A 17,823-nucleotide genomic window follows, 5' to 3' on the forward strand; every position below is an offset into this window, starting at 1 on the left:
CTGTCCAAAATAATTAGTTCTGGATCTGACCTTAGAGCTAAGGTTAAATCAAAGATGGTCCAGGAGAATACTACACAAAATTGGACAACCTTCCCCCAACTCCCCACTGAGCAGACTGAAATCTTTGGGGTGGTCTAAAAATAATATACCCTTTATAGATGGAATGAGGGCTGGTTTCATTTCTAGCAGACTCAGGTCTTCCTAAATAGAAAAGAAAATATGCTGCCTTTTTAGATGGTGGGGTTTAGGGATGGGTGGGAGGTAACCATAGTAAACAAGGAATTCTTTCCAAATTTCACCCCTATTTGGTGCTTACATTTACAAATATGAAGCTGAATGTTTTAGAAAACATCCTGAACTTACTAAATTATAAACTACTTGAGGACAACAATTATATCATATTCTTCTTTCTTTGCCCAGTGCACTGTACACAGCAGGGAATTAATAAATGTTTGCTGAATTTAGTTTAACTCAGTTTAATCTCAAGACAGAATGAAACCTCATACTATATTTAAAATTTCTCAAAACTCTGCTTGAAATTGATAACTTTATTATTTAATGATTTTTTTAATTTAAAAGCTCACAAGGGTATGGAAAGTTATCCTCTGAAAATGGACAAAGATTAGGAGTGGTTACAATTGGCACTAACAGCCTTCATTTTTCTCCCACACATTATACATCCAATGGAAGTCAAGTAGAAACAAATGCTCATTCTCTTAAAAAAAAAAAAATCCCACGTGTGGAATAGATGGTTGAAATCTACCCTAGCTTCTGATTTCTATAGAGCTAACGAGGAAAAACTTTCATTTTCGCAGTGGTTTCTCACTTGATGTTTGTGCTGATAGAGTCATAGGTCACACCAGGGGCACTGTAGGAGGTTCACAGTTAGAACAAGTATTTATTTCTTCATTTCTTTTTCTGTCATTGACTTACAATTTCTGGGGCCAAAATGTACCCTGCTATTGTGGCTTAAAAGTGTTTTTGAGGAAACTTTTGGAAAAAGCAATGCATTTATACAAGGAGAACTCTAAAACCAACAAGATTCTGGCAAACAGAATGCTATTTTCTTACAAACACAATAGGGTGCATTCAACTCTCAAAAGGACTATACTCCTTTAAGCAGGTGTGAGGTCTCATACACATAACTAATAGGACAATCACAATTGTGTATAGAACCAATACAACAACAGAAATGCCTTAATAGTGTATTTCTCACTACATCTATTTCACATGAACTGGAAACTGAGACTATAACTAATATAAGGAGCTAAACTAAGGATTAGTGAGGCCTGCAATAGTATACTATAAGAGATTCCCTGATTTAAAAATCATAAAATGTGGTATTACCTAAAGTGATATCCATTATAGAAGTCCTTGTAGTCCATGATTACTTTATTGAATTCCATGATTAATTATCCACTCTTTCTTCTTTTTATCAATTCTCTTTCACTATCACATACTAGCCCCACCAATTCCTCATCTTCTCTTCTATATATTTGCTATCTAGCACCTATGTCTAGACTTCCCCACAGCTAACTAACCATTAACTTTAACACACCTGCTATTTTCTTCATAGCTTTTTTTATCTTTCTTACTGTGAATCTTTCTCACCCTCTCTTACATTACTTCTTGACTTTTACACAGTCTTTCTTAATAGTGTTTATATATTTGCATATGATTTGCAATTATCAACAGCAACAAAAAATTTGACAAATAATCCTTAAGCACCAACAATGCATTCAGCATTTTGCTAGGGTGTGGAGGGAGATACAAAGATAAATAAAATAGAGTTCCTGCTTTATTCACAACTTAGTCATTCCCATTGTATCCCCAGCATAGCATACTGCTTGCCACATTGTAAAATACATACAAAATGCTTATTAACTGATTATCTGCACTAAGGGAATCAGAGTCCTGGGGGTGGATATTCTAGAAAAGGGACAACCTACATGCAAATAATTGAGAGTTAATTACATGTGAGTACATATGACAGCACATGTGAATAGCTATGTAAGCATATGTCCTTCTATGATCAATAGGAGAGGCTAAGAAATCTTGTTGATGGGGAGCTGTTTTCTCTAAACATGGAAACAGGTTAAAAAAAACCTGGTAATGAAATGGAACCCCAAAGGCTTGGAAAAAGATTTTAGGGATAGTTGACAAATGCTACAGCTGAGATCTGTGTTGTATGAGGTGAATGCCATTAGCATCTTTGGATGAAGAGGTATGTGTGTGAGTGTGTATGTGATCTTCGCTTGGGAAAAGAAATAGTTTCTCTTGGGCAACTGTGGTTGGTTAGAAGTCTGTCTCAAGGAGTCTTTCTTAGCCAATAACCATAATTTTGCATGAACAAGTGATTATTGGGCATATTATAAGGGCCAAGAGTCACCACTGGAAATTAGCAATAATAATAATTGACATTTATGTAATATTTCAAGTTTTACAAAATGCTTTATACATATTATCTTATTTGATTCTCACAACAACTCTAAATCAGGTACTCTATACATGATGATCTTCACTTTACAGACCACAGAAGTTAAGTGACCTATCTATGGTCACACAATTAGTTAAGTGCTAGAAGCAGGATTCAACCCCATCTCCCTCCTTAATACCAGTTCAGGGCTCCTTCCACTATCCCATCCTTTATACATGTTCCAAAGAAGCTCTAGACTCTAATGTTTTGATCTCAAAGCTGAGCCAGGAGTAGCTCAGGAATGCTACATGTCATGTAAAATTCTATACTAATATTAGTCTCGTGCCAGTCTGGACCACTTGGGTACTTTGTTTCTGATATCTGACTCCAGGACTTCATTAGGACTAAGCTGTATGCCCATGTTTGGATCAGGCTTCCTCCTGACGTTCACTCATTCTACTTTTTCAGCTCATCTCTCCTTTTCAAGAAGTTTGGCACCAGGGCAGCTCCCATTCACTACTTTAACCTCAAAAGGATTTATGAGGCAGTAAAAAGGTTTAGTTTCCTTATATCCTTTACCCTGATGACATCTAAGCCCTTGTACTTTGCTAACAGACTCTGTACTTACTCTTTCAATTCTTCCCTCGTGTTTTTCAACTCCTTCAGGCTCAGAAAGTAATCTAACTCTTTGAATATCAACTTTTAACTTCTTTGGGAATATCTACTTAGATGAGCAGCTAGGTGGCACAGTGGCCTGGAGTCAGGAAGAAATGAGTTCAAATCTGGCCTTGGACACTTACTAGCTGTGTGACACTAGGCAAGTCACTTCATCCTGTTTGCTGCAGTTTCTTAATCTGTAAAATGAGGTGGAGAAGGAAATAGAAAGCCACTTCAGTGTCTTTGCTAAGAAAGCCCCAAATGGGATCATGAAGAGTGGGACACAATTGAAAGGACTGAACAACAAAAACTTGGATGAAAAGAGATGAGTTCATTCTGTTCTTGTGAGTCAAATTAAGAAATAAAAGCGTAGTATGATTCTTCAGTTAGATAGGAAAGGTCTTCTCCATCAATCATCTCTTCTATTGCATCTTCAGTTTCTTCCTCTTGTCCCCACAAACACACTCATATCTTCTCTATCCCAAAAAATTCTTCCCCTGATTTTGCTGCCCTTACCCCTCTCCCCAGCTATTGGCCTCTGTCCCCACTCTCCTTTATCGTCAAACTTTTTGAAACAGTTGTGATCTCTGTCTCAATTCCATCATTAATTCATTCTTCAACTTTCTGCAATTTGGTTCCCACCTCAACCACTCCACTGGAACTGTATTTCACAAATAGCACTAATGACCTCCTAATTTCTGAGTCCAATGGCCTCTTCTCAGTTCTCATCCCCCTTGACCTCTTTATTGCATTTAAGACTAATGACTAATGCTTCTTCTTGAAACTCTTTCCTCTCACAGCTACTGCATCATAATAGGCACAAGGCAGCTAGGTGATGCAGTGGACATGGCACTAGAAATGGAGTCAAGAAGACCTGAATTCAAATCCAGCTTCAGACACTTATTATCTGTGATACTTTGGACAAGTCACTTAACTTCTGTGTCAGTTTACTCATTTGTAAAATGGAAATAATAACAATGCTTAATTCTGAGCCTTGTGAGAACTAAATGGGATAATATTTGTAAAGTGTTTTACAAACTTCGAAGAACTACATAAGTGCTAGTTGTTATTATTTTCATTATCATTCTGCTCTTTTTGGTTCTCTGACCTTGATTCACTGGAATTTTTTCTTTTTTCTTCTACTATTCATTCTTCTTCTTCTGACCCCATCAATGCTGGAATTTCCTACAGTTTTGATTTTTCCCTATTTTGTCACATTGATTTCATCTGTTCCCATGATTTCAATGACCATGACTATGCAGATGAATTTCAAATCTTTATCAACAGTTCCATATCACTCTCAGATCCAAAAAGCAATCCAATTACTGCCTGGACATTTCTGCCTTGAAAACATGCCACTACCTCAAATTTAACATCACTCCAATTTATCCTACACAATGCTGTGAAATTGATGTTCCTATGACTTAAGTGTATCATGTTATTTATTTGCTCAGAACCCATCAATAGCTCCTTACTTTCTACCAAATAATTTATTCTGATGGTATCACAAGAACAACAAAAAAGCTTTATCAACTATGGGAGATGTGTCATTGTGAGCTTTGAATTGATGAGAGTTGGGGATGAGCCACAACAATGCAGCTGGTCACTGGGAGAGTATGACCTTGACTGCAGAAGGGCTTGAGGTGTGTTTTTGCCTTCCCTATAATTGGTATTTATCTGTATGGCTCAGGCAGACTAGCAGATCAGGTTATCAATTAGTTCACCTACTGGGAACACGCATAGGATATGCTTAGAAAAACCCCTCCACTCTATCTAATTCTATCCATCCTTTGAGGTCCATTGCAAAAGAGAGTTAATATTTTTTGACTTAAGGGTCAAGAAAGGGGCAAATCATTTCTACTCTCTGAGCTCCATTGTTCTTAATTATAAAATAGTTAAGGGAATAATATTTTGACTGCCTCAAAGGGGTGTTATGAGAAAAGTGCAAATATAGGGTAGCTAGGTGGCACAGTGGATTGAACTGCTGGGCCTAAGTTTAAAACTGGCTTCAGACACTTACTAGCCGTATGATCCTGAGTAAGTCACTTAACTTCTGTGTGTCTCAGTTTCCTTATATGTAAAATGGAGATAATAATAGCACCTACCTCCCAGGGTTGCTGTAAGGATCAAATGAAATAATAATTGTAAAGCAGTTAGCACAGTGCCTGGCACATAGTATATGGTTAGATACATGTTAGCTATTATTATTATTACTAAAGTATCATAAAAATATGAGCTATTATTATGACCTCTTCAGCCAGAAGTAATTTCTGAAATACCACAGCACTTGTATTTCTCTTATTATGCTTTCACATTATGCCTTGTATTATAGTTATTTATAAACATGTCTTACCTCCCCTACTAGCCTACACATTCCATTAGGGTGAGGATTGTATTTTATTCTCCTTTGAATTTCTTACAGCACCTAGTGCTGCACCTCGAACAAAGTGAACACTAAATAAACATGTGTTAGATGAATGAATAAGTAAAGAGGATGTGGTGGGTGGCAGATGGTTTGCAGGGAAGTACAGAAGAGCAAAAATGCTGAAAGGAACTGTATCCAACCACTCCAAATCCAAGAAACAACCAGCAGTTCAGAAAGCTAACACTTAATTCTGTTTTATAATTCCAGAGATATTTGAATAAAATCTGATGTAAAAGGAATTAGTACTATGTGCATTTTCTCAAAAAAAAGGTAGTGAGAGTTTATTAACAATATTTGTGTTCAACAAACAATTTCAAGCTAAAGCAAGAACTATGTGCTCACATTGTCAGTTTTACCTGTTCTAAGTAGTGTAGGGAAAGGTTGATATATTTGGCTTCTGTCAGAAGCTGGCCTCCAACTCCAGTCTTTGCAACTCGCTCTGAACCAGCCAGGTCAACCAAATGGAGTTTGGCATGACGGACAATTGCAGAGCCTGGTTCCTTGCTTGAGATATGAACTGTGAAAATGCAGTGGGAACGCGTGGAGGCCTGATTCATAGGAGTCTATCAAAGTGGAGTTCCAAAGAAAAGCTCATTAGAAGAAAAAAATAATTTTTTTAAACAACAACAAAAACAATATTTTTAAGCAATGGAGAAGGTAAAAACATTTTTTCCTTAAAGCCTAAAGCTTAAGTCTTCTCCAATACCTTTGATACACTGAATGGAATATCAGATGTGATAAGTCAGATCAGATGGTAGGAGAAGGATGCTAATGAGTCCACAGTCATGGATTGGATGCTTATATGAATTAATAATAGCAATAATAATAATAATGATACTATCTGCCCTCTACATAACACCTTAAGGATTACAAAGCACTTTAAAGCCTTTTTCATTTTATCTTTACAACGACCCTGTGAGATAAGTGCTATTACTATCTCCACTTACCAAACGATAGTAGAATCAGCACAGAGACTTTAAGTGACTTACCAGAGTTCTACAGCTACTAAGAGTCTCAATTGGAATTTGAACCTGGGTTTTAAGATGAAATCTAGAGCTCTGGTTACTAAACAATTCTACCATTCTACCTGGCCACAGACTGCACGTACTCTGATACTCAAGAGAGGTAACATTTATAAAGTGCTCAGCACAGTATTTGGTATATAATAAAGGCTATACAAATGCTAGATATTATTATCATTCTTATTACTGGTCAACCATTTCAATAATATTTGACGTTGATCAAAAATGGGGCAAGGCAACACTAACCCATTTCATTACTAGGAAGACAACTCAAAGTACATAATGCACTCATAACAGATAAGCAGCATAATCTTTTATTTCTGTAGGACAATATGCATCTGAATTTTGTGGTATAAATGGGAAAATAGATTTGGATCTACATCTGTAAGATAATACCTTGCCAAAGAAATGTGGACATTTATAAATCTGAATGTAAATCTAACAGAAACTTCAGGATATTTTTCCAGCCCCAAATTCCATATGCTTTAAAAGGGAAATAATTGATACACAGTGTAGACAAAACCAGATGATTAGCAAAATTTTGGCAATAAAGAGACAGAACATGAAGTTAAATAGGCTAAAAATTTGACCCATTACTTGTCGCCACAACAAACAATACCCTAACCATGGCAGCATGTGATTTTGCATGCAAACGTGGGCCGGCAAATAACTGTGCATGCAAAACCACAAGTTCAAATTTAGAACCTGAGTTGAGGTGCCTTGGAAGTGACTGTTATTTGCAGAACTTAAATATGGGGTTTGTCTCACTGTTATATTCCCACTACAATAAATTCTACAGTACTATAATGAAAGTCAAATCAACAATTGATATAAATGTAATAATGTCAAAACTAAACCCAACAGCTGTCTTCAGCTTCTAGACTGATATATTGGAATGTGGACCTTTAACAAATACTGGAATTGAGTATTCATTTCACTGGAATGCAAACATCAGATTTTTACATCAAACTAAATTATAATTCTTGTGAAGGTTAACTGGGGTCTGCAATTAAAATACTGGACTATTATGTTTTATAAGTCTATGTCCACAGTTTCCTGACTTTTTAGAACAATTTCCTGCATGGAGTGGAAGTTGCTATTCTCTTAAAAACAACATTTTAGACACTTCAGAAAATATCATTTGTATATAGATACCTACTTGCATTTCAGTCTGATGATGTGCTATGTGTCTGCCCTATATATATGTAGGACATACTTCTTTTTTCCTTATGTCCATACTCCTGATTATCTTTTTAAAGGCAGAATTGTAACAGACACATATTTTTAAATGCATGAAAACATATGGTACCACTTAGGTAGATTAATGTGAATTTAAACACACATGTTATGCAAATGTACACATAGAACTACTGAATAGGGCCTTTGGTAAAATCAAAGTAATGGCCAAATCTCTGGTCATTTCATATTAACCATTTAGTGAGTGCTTCCTTTGTGTTCAACAATAATGGTAGGTGTTAGGGATACAAAAGAAACATGAAACATAGTCCATACCCTCAAAGAACTTATGATAGAGTTGGAAAGACAATCAGTCAAAAAACATATATTAAAGGTGACCTATGTGCCAAGCAGTATGCTGGGTTCTGAGAATATACAAAGAAAAAAAAAGTTCCTGCCTTCAAGGAGCTCCATTTTATTGGGGTAAATAACATGTACACATATAACTAAATACTAAAACAAATCAAAGTAATTTAGAGGATACTAACAGTTTGGGGGCATCTGTGAAGGCTTCATATAGACAAGATTACTTGAATTGAGTTTTGAAGGAAGCTAAAATTCTAAGAAGTGGAGATCAAGGTCATACATTACAGGCAGTGTCAGTCTGGACAAAGTCAGAAAGACAGTAAATGGAATATTGTTTATAATGAATAGTAAGTAAGCCGGTTTGCTTGCAAGGTGGTGTATGAAGAGGGATAATCCGTGTTAAGTCTGGAAAAGTAGATTGGAGCCAGACTGTGAAGGGTTCTAAACATCAAAGAAAGGCCTCTGTACTTCTTGAGCAGCAGAGTAACTTGGTCAGACCAAAGCTTTAGAAATATCATTTTGTCGATTGGAAAAGACAGAGACTGGAGCCAGGGAAACCAAATAGGAGCATATTACAATAGTCTTGGAATTAGCTGATAAGAACCTTAACTAGGTGACCATGTAAATGAAAGGAATGGATGTGAAAGATGGAGGCAGAGTTGACAAGACTTGGCTAGACCATATACGAGGAGAGTGGAGAGCTGCAGATAACTCAGGATTATGAACCTGGGTTACTGGAAGGCTGATGGCATGTACCTTCAACAGAAATAGAGAAGTAGGTAGGGTGTAGGGTAAAGATAATGACTTCTGTTTTGGAAATACGATCATATATTTAAAACTGAAAGGAATGATAAAGGTCATGTAGTTTTTAGTCTCCTTATTTTATAAATGTGGAACTAAGACTAAGAGAAGTTAAATTATCATTTTAAGGAAAGCTCTATTTATTCCTATTTCTAGTGGGGTTTTTTTTTTTAAATAGTTATAGGCAATGCATTTTGTAAAAGGTTTTTCTTCATTTACTGAAAAACTACATGCTTTGTGTTAGTATTGTTTTTGATATGGTCAACTACGCTTGTAGTTTTCCTTGTATTGAAACTTTGCATTCCTGGTATAAATTCTGCCTTCTCATAGGGTATGATCTTTGTGATGTATTGCTGCAAACTTCTTGTTAATGTTTTATTTAAAATTTTTGCATCAATATTCACTTGTCTAACGAACGGTCTATAGTTTCTTTGTTTTGATTCTTCCTGGTCTAAGTATCAAGACCATACTGTATCATAGAAATATTTTGGTAGGATCCCATCTTTATTTATTTTTTCAAACAATTTATATAGCATTGAAATTATTCTTAAAATGATAGTGAGAATTCATGTATAAATGCATCTGATCCTAGGTTTTTTTTGTAGTTCATTTATGGCTTGTTCAATTTCTTTTTCTAAGATCAGATTATTAAAGTATTCTATTTTCTCTTATGTTAATTTGGACAATTTATATTTTTGTAAATATTCATTTCATTCATGTCAATTTTATTAGCATTTTAATAATTTATTAGCTTTTAATAATTGCTTTTATTTCATTTTTCATTGCTTGTTAATTCTCTTTTTTCATTTTTCCATTGGTAATTTCTTTCTTTTTTAAAAAATCATATTATCTAATAATTTATCTATTTTGTTGTTTTTTTTAAACCCGGCTCCTAGTTTTATTTATTAATTCAATGGTTTTTCTTTAACTTTAAATTGTGTTAATCCTTTCTTTGACTTTCAGGATTTTTATAATGATGTTTAATAGGGGGCGGTTAACTGGTTGCCATTCTAGTTTTTTTATGCTGTGTGCCCCGTTCATTGATCTGTTCTTTCTCTCTTTTGTTGCTAAGTTTAGAGATATAAAAGTTCGTCTAAGTACTGCTTGTTTTCTTTGATCATCCCATTCCTTAGGATTAAGTTGTTCAGTTTCCAATTAATTTTTAACCTATACTTCAAAGGCTCTTTATTGAATATTGTTTATATTGTATTATGGTCAGAAAATATGAATTCAATATTTCTGCTTTTCTTGTGAGGGTTTTTCCCCCTATTATATGGTCAATTTTTGTGATTTGCACAGCTGAGAAATAAGTACACACTTCTCTATTTCCATTCAATATTTTCCAGAGGCCTATCATATCTAATTTTTCTGAAATTCTATTCATCTCTTTAATTTCTTTCTTGTTTATTTAATGGTTCAATTTATCTAGGTCTGAGATGGGTAAATTGAGATCCCCCATTAACAACATTTTACTATCTATTTCTTCTACAATTCATTTAACTTTTCCTTTAAGTGCATATATATTCAGTACTGATATTAATTGTCTATGGTACTTTTTAGCAAAATGTAGTTTCCCTCTTTATTTCTTTAAATGAAATCTATTTTTTGCTTTTGCTTTGTCTGAGATCATGATTGCTGGTGCTGCCTTTTTTACATCAGTTGAAACATAATAGATTCTGCTTAAGTCTTTTATTTTAACTATGTGTTTCTTTCCATTTCAAGTGTGTTTCTTATAAGCAACAAATTATTGATCTCTGGTCTCTAATCAATTCTGATATCCTCCTCTGTAGTTATGATTATTACTGTGTATTTCCCTCCATGATATTCTCTTACACTTAATCTTCTCTTGTTTACCCTATCCCCTCTTCAGGTTTGTTTTGTTTCTGAACACTTCCCTTAATCTATCCTTCTTCTCATTCCTCCCTCTTATTTCCCTGTCGAATATGATGTATTTCTGTACCAACTTTATCTGTTTATGTATGTGTATTCTTTTCTTCTTTAACCATTTCATATGAGAATGAGGTTCAAATGCGGTCAGCTCTTCCCACATTCCCACCCCACTGCTTTCTCCTTGTTATAGGAATTCATTTTGGTGTACCCCTTTTATGTGAGATAATCTCCCCCATTCTTACTCTCCTTTCCCTCCTATCCCAGTACATACCTCATCCCCACTCCTTTTTTTTTTTCTTTTTGAGCTCATGCAAATACAATAGAATCATATCCAGGCCATATTTCTAACTAGACTCCCTCTGACCTATGGTGAAGATAATTCCCCATATAAGGATGTAAGCAGTTTAACATTGTTTAATCCTTTATGATTTCTCCTGCATCTTCAACATTTTATGTTTCTCTTAATTTGGGGGTTTATATGTCAGATTTTCTATTCAGCTCTGGTCTTTTTATTAGAAATGTTTAAAAGTTTTCTATTTTATTAAAGATCCATTTTTTTCTCCCTACAAGGATTAAACACAGTTTTGCTGAATAGTTTATTTTTGGTTGCAATTCTAGCTCCTTTGCCTTCCAGAATATCATATTCCAAGCCCTCCATTCCACTCCATTATGGTAGTAGCTGCTAAATGTCGTGTGATCTTCAAAATGGTTCCATGGTACTTGGACTCTTTCTTTTTGGCTTCTTGCCATATTTTCTTCTTGACCTGGGAACTCAGGAGTTTCCAGGGGGTTTTCATCTTGGATTTTCTTTCAGGAGATAATTGGCCAATTCTATCTTTCATTCTTGTTCTTCTTCTTGTTCTTCTTCTTGTTCTTCTTCTTGTTCTTCTTCTTGTTCTTCTTCTTCCTTCTTCTTCTTCTTCCTTCTTCTTCTTGTTCTTCTTCTCCTTCTCTATCTTTTGCCAATTCATATCTTTTTTCTTTCATTATATTTGAATTTATTTTAAACTTAAGTACAAAATGAGAAAAGAAAAAAATTTGCCATGTACATAGCAGAACACAAGAGAGGATTCAATATAAAGCAATAAATTTTCCATTTCAAGAAAATCTATATAATGAATACTACACATTATTTTAAAGCTGTCTATCTTTTCTTTGCTTCCTTGTATGTTTTCTTTTATCCTCTACCATGTAATTTTTACTTTATTCCCTCTCCCCTCTCAAGAAGGCTACAATTAAGCATGAAGATACACACATGCATACATATGCATATATACATACACGCATATACATACATATACATGAATACACAAATATACATATACATCCATAAACATACACATATAAACACATACACACTCAAACACATATACATAAGACCGCATTATGCTTATTTCCAGTTGTGATATGTTTCCTTGTAGGTGGATAGCATCTTCCTTTATAAGTCCAAATCTTTCTACATTTTTCTAAATCCATCAGCTCATCATTTCCTACACCACAACAATATTCCGACCCAATCACATTCTATCTGGGAGACTGTCTATGAGAGTTTTTCCCCTCAATTTTTTTTGCATTCCCTCTATTTTGTGCTCCATGGGTTTTATTTGTACAGGAACATTTTAACTTAAAATAATCAAAACTATCAATTTTATACTTCTACCCTGCTCTCACCTTATCATATGGTTTACAGTCTGATACTACTGAATCTAGCTCCTTCACATCTTTTTCCCCTGGTTTCCTTGAAATTCCTGACCCTCTGCACTTCCAAATGAACGCTTTATTATTTTTTTCTGATTCAGTAAGATAATTTTTAGTAATTTAATTGGGGTGGTATTACATAAATAGATTAGTTAGGTAAAATTGTCATTTTTTATTATATTAACTTTATCTACCCATGCACAATAAATATTATTTCAATTTTTTAGATCTAACTTTGTTCGTATAAAAGGTGACTTGTGTTTATATTCGTATAGTTCCTGTGTCTGTTTTGGCAGGTATACACTCATATTTTTATGCTATCTAGATATTTTATACAGTCTAAAACTATTGATTAATATGACTGACACATAGTGTAGTTTCCCTATTTTTCTTTTGATTAAATCTGATTTTAGCTTTGACTGTCGTGTTTGTGTGTATCTCTCATTTTTATAGCATTTCCTAAAAACAACATATTGTTCAATTCAAAATTTGAATCTGCTATCAGTTTCCATTTTATGAGTAAATTCGTCCCATTCACATTCTAAACTATAATTACTTGTATATTTTCCTACTTCCTGTTTTCCTCACTATCCTTCTCACCTTATTCCTATCCCTCCTCACTCCTCTACTTAACTTCTACCCACTATCTTGTCCTTCTATTCTTTAACCTACACCCCCAAGAATCTCTTCCTTACCCTCTTCCTCAACCCTATACCCTTATCTTCTTATTTCTTTCTGAATTTAGATTTTTATACCCTTCTAAATTTATATGTTGCTCCCTCTTTATCCCATTTCCGTTAATCTACACACCATTCTATATCCCTCCTTATCCTATTCCCTATTCATCCCTTATCCTCTCCCTCGTCTCTATCCCATTGCCCTCTTATTTCTTTCTGAATCTAGAAGACTTGTACACCCTTCTAGATATGTATGTATTGTTCCCTCTTTAACCCATTCCTGAAGAGAACAGGGTTCCAGAACTGCCCGCCCTGTTCCCCCAGCTAATTCCTCTTTATCAGTTCTTCCTCTCACACCTCATTTGTATAATTACTTTTTGCCTTTTCCTACATTGTTTTGCTTTTTAGAATCACATCATATTCAGCTCTACCCTATGCCTTCTTTCAAACTACTCAATTACTAATGTCAATTACTAATGACAATTTTAGATATATGGTTTACATTTACACAAATAAAAAGTAAACAATTTGTTCTTAGTGAGTCCCTTGTAATTAGTCTTTGATGTTTACAATATATTTCTTTTGGATCTTGTATGTCAAATTTTCTATTTAGTTCCGGTCTTTTTTGCAATAAAATCCCAAAGGTCTGTCAATTCATTAGATGTCCATTTTTTTTCCATTCAGGATTATACTTAACTTTTCTGGGTATGATATTTTCGGCCATAACCCCAGATCTCTTGCTCTTTGATATAGTGTTCCAAGACCTGTGGTCCTTTATTGTAGCCACTGCTTTGGTGTAATTCTAACTGTAGCTCTGCCTTTTTTTATTTTTTTTTCTTGTTGCTCATAACATTTTCTCCTTAACCTAGGGGTTTTGGAATATTCCTAAAGTATTTCTGTAGGTTTTCCTCCAAGGATCTCTTTCAGGTGGTGATTGATGGATTTTTTCTATTTTTGTTTTCCCCTTATGTTCTAGCACTTCAGGATAATTTTAAAAAATTATTTCTTATATTACTGTATCGAGATGCTTTTTTTGATCATAGCTTTCAGAGAGTCCAATTATTTTTATGTTTTCTTTTCTTGATCTCTTCTCCAGATCAGTTGCTTTTCTTATAAGATGTTTCATATTCTCTTCTATTTTTTTCATTCTTTTGTTTTATTACTTCTTGGTCTCTTTTAACTTTGCTGGCTTCCCCTTGGCCAATTCTAATTTTCAAAGAGTCATTTTCTTCCTTAAGATTATGGATCTCCTTTTCCAGTTGATTGACTTTCTTCTCATAATCTTGTTTTTCTTGGATTGTTCTTACTCTAAAAATTTTTTCTTCAATCTTTTTTATTTGATTTTTGAAGTCTTTTTTGAGTTCTTTTATTAATTCTTCTTGGGCAGGTGACAGTTTGATGTTACTCTTTGAGGTAAAGAGAAGCTTTTTTTTTGCTTCAGTATTCCCCTCTGAAGATGAAGTCTGGTTTTCTCTATTCTCATAGTAACTGTCTATGGTTGAGTTCTTTCTCTTTTGACCTGCTCATTTTCCAAAAAAAAATTTTTAGCAGCTTATTATTATAATCACCTCTAATCTTGAGGTGTGGGGGGGTGCCTCTGGCCTCAGGTCATTCTTACTGTTATTTTTTAAGCTTTGTCCTGGGCCCAACCTCTGCATCCTTTGCCCTCCAAGCTACAGCTAGGGCTTCTCAGCACACTATGCTGGAAATGCTCTTGCTCCTAAGGACCCTCCAGTGGCAGTTCTCCTCTCTGGCCTGGAACCAAGACCAAGAACTCACTTCTTTTGAAAGTGCCCACAGCCAGCAGTGTCCCCATCCCACTGCTTCTTCATTCACCAGCCATGTGCTAGTTCCTTCTTGCCTTGGAATGCATATCTCAGCAGCACAACTGGTCTTGGGTCCCTTGTCAGAACAGGTTCCCTCAATTTTTCCCCGCTCAGATGCTGGACTCCCCACACTGTCCAGGAGATGAAAATTCCTGTGGCTGAGGTCCAGGATACCTCTCGACTAAGCTTCCACCAGGGATCTCCACTTGTTGTTTCAAGAGAGCTAGTTGGAGGTGTTTACATTTCACTGGGGGTGGAACCTCCATCCTGGGATCTTTCTATGGACCTTTTCCAGTTGTCTTGGTTGTCTCGGGAGGATGGCTGTTCTGCCCCAACTCTTGTTTATTTTTGCTACTCTATGTTGACCTTGAGGTGTTATTTTGTCTTGTTTGTGGAGGAAATCTGGAGAGCTTAGAATTGTCTGACCTACTCCCAGAATCCTTTCTGGCAAATTCTTTCCATTTCTACCTTGCTCTCTAGTTCTAAGATATCTGGGCAGGTTTGTTTTTTTCTTGAAATGTGATGTCTATGCTCTTTTTTCCCCCTCTTTTGCTCATGGCTTTAAAGTAGTATAACTATGCTTAAATTATTGCTCTTTGATATATTTTCTAGCTCAGTTGTTTTTCCTATGAGATATTTCATATTTTCTTCTATTTTTTCAGTTATTTTTTAAACTTCATTTTATTATTTCTTATTGTGTTATAAAGTTGTAAATTTCCATTTGGCTAATCCTAATTTTCAAGTAGTTACTTTCTTTAGTAAGGTTTTGTACCTCTTTTTCCAAGCTGATAATTCTCTTTTCATATCTTTCTTTCCTAGCTGAGGAGGTCTGCACTGGGCATGACATAATTTTGAAGATGTTGAAGTATTAATTCTCAAGATATTTGAAAGAGAAGAGGATGCCATTTTTTCCTCCTGGGAAAAAATGTAAATTATATTTAAATTTCTTGATTCAATATTTTTTTCTTGTTCTCAACTTTGCAGACCCTAAACATTAAGAGGAATGTATATAAGAATAGTTAATGCTTAATATGAGGATTTATGCCTGCCAGGCACTTTACAAATATTATCTCATTTGATCCTCACAACAACCCTGGGAGGTAGGTGCTATTTTAATCCCCATTTTACAGATGAAGAAACTGAAGAAAATAGAGAGTTGTTTGTTTTTTGCTTGCCCAGGGTCACAGAGCTATCAAGTGTCTAGGCTCCATTTGAACTCAGGTCTTTCTTACTCTAGGTCTAAGTGTTCTATCTGCTATACCACCCACCTGCTGAAACTGAATGAAACTGTGAAACTCATTACCTAATTGTTATCATCATTATTATTATTATTATTATTATTATTATTATTATTATTTTTAATCTCAGGCACATTGGTTCCATAGCCAGCTCTCTTTTTCCGTTATACCCTCCAAATCGCCTCCTAATCTCTTCTGTGAATTTTCTTTGAATGTTTTATAAATTTTTTCTTTTTTTTTCTATTTTACTATTACTACCACCTCTTCTTCCCAACTCCAATAACCCTGCCCAATAAGTCTTCCTTTTAACAAGTTAGCATGGTCAAGAAAAACAAATCCATACATTGACCATGTCTGAAAATGTATTTCTCATTCTGCAACTCTAGTTCATCACTTTTCTGTCAAGAGGTGGGAAGCATGCTTCATAATTGGGCCTCTGGAGTTATGGTTGGTCACTGAATTGATCAGAGTTCTTAAGTCTTTTAAAGGTACTTTCCTTTATAATGTTGTAGTCACTGTGTAAATTGTTCTCTGCATTGGTTCATATAACTCTACTCAGGTTTCTCTGAAATCTGTCCCTTTCAGAATTTTTATAGCATAATAATATTCCATCACACTCATTTATTATAAATCAGTTAGCCATTACCTATTTGAGAGGTATCCCTTCAGTTTTTATTTTTTTTGCCACAACAAAATGAATATTTTTGTACACATTGTTAATTTCCTTCTTCTTGATTTCTTGGTGGATATAGGCCTATTAGTTGTTAGAGATGAACTTTTAATGACTTTTGGGATATAGTTCTAAATTGTTTTCCAGAACTGTTTGAGCATTTAACAGATCCACCAATCATAAATTTTTGTTATCTTTGCCAATCTGATGGGTAAGAAGATAAACCTTAGAATCATTTTAATTGATATTTTTCTTGGCTTTAGTGATTTAGAGACTCTTTCCATGTGGTTGTTGATAGCTTGGATTTCTTCCCTTGAGATCTTTTGATTATCTATCAGAGAATGGATCTTATTTATTTAAATTAGTTTCCTATACATCTTGAACATCTAGCCTTTAAAGAGAAATTTGCCACAAGGATTTTTTTCCAAGTTAATTTTTTCCCTTCTAATTTTAGCTGCATTGATTTTGTTTGTGTAAAAAAAAATCTTTCAAATTTATGTAATCAAAGTTGTCCATTTTATCTCTATGATACTAGATTTTGTCTGGTCAAGAACTCTTCTCTTATGCATACTTGTAAAAAGTATCTCTTTCCCTGTTCCTCTAATTAGTTTATATTGTGACTTTTTATATCTAGATGTTACATCCACTTGGATCTTTTTGTGGCATATGATAGGAAATGTTATTCTAAGCCTAATTTCTCCCAGATTGCTTTTCAGTTTTCCCAGTAGCTTTTGTTAAATAATGAGTTTTTACCCCAGTAGTTGGGGTTTATAAAACACTAGCTTACTATGTTCATTTGCTTCTGGATCTTTATTCCTACTCTGTCCCACTGACTAACTTTTCTATTTTTAAATCGTACCAAATTGTTTGGATGATGACAGCTTTGTAGTATAGTTTGAGATACAATATTTCTAAGTCCCTTTCTTTCCCATTTTCTTTATTATTCCCCTTGATATTCTTT

The 17,823-nt window shown here is 34.7% G+C and overlaps 1 protein-coding gene across 2 annotated transcripts in view; it reads right to left on the reverse strand.

Moving 5' to 3' along the window:
* The window catches only part of LOC114053478 (kinesin-like protein KIF6), a 451,087-nt gene that overhangs the window by 299,021 nt on the left and 134,243 nt on the right, over positions 1–17,823 (reverse strand). Inside the window, exon 7 of one of the 2 annotated variants that reach the window (XM_027876577.1) lies at positions 5,855–6,061. The exons of the other annotated variant lie outside the window; for it this stretch is intronic. Coding sequence (XP_027732378.1) covers positions 5,855–6,061 — 207 coding nt within the window. The remainder of the gene's footprint in view (positions 1–5,854; positions 6,062–17,823) is intronic. 2 annotated transcript variants of the gene reach the window in all.

Source organism: Vombatus ursinus, unplaced genomic scaffold (assembly GCF_900497805.2).
Source record: "Vombatus ursinus unplaced genomic scaffold, bare-nosed wombat genome assembly UNPS02014811.1, whole genome shotgun sequence".
Classification (NCBI taxonomy): Eukaryota; Metazoa; Chordata; class Mammalia; order Diprotodontia; family Vombatidae; genus Vombatus; species Vombatus ursinus.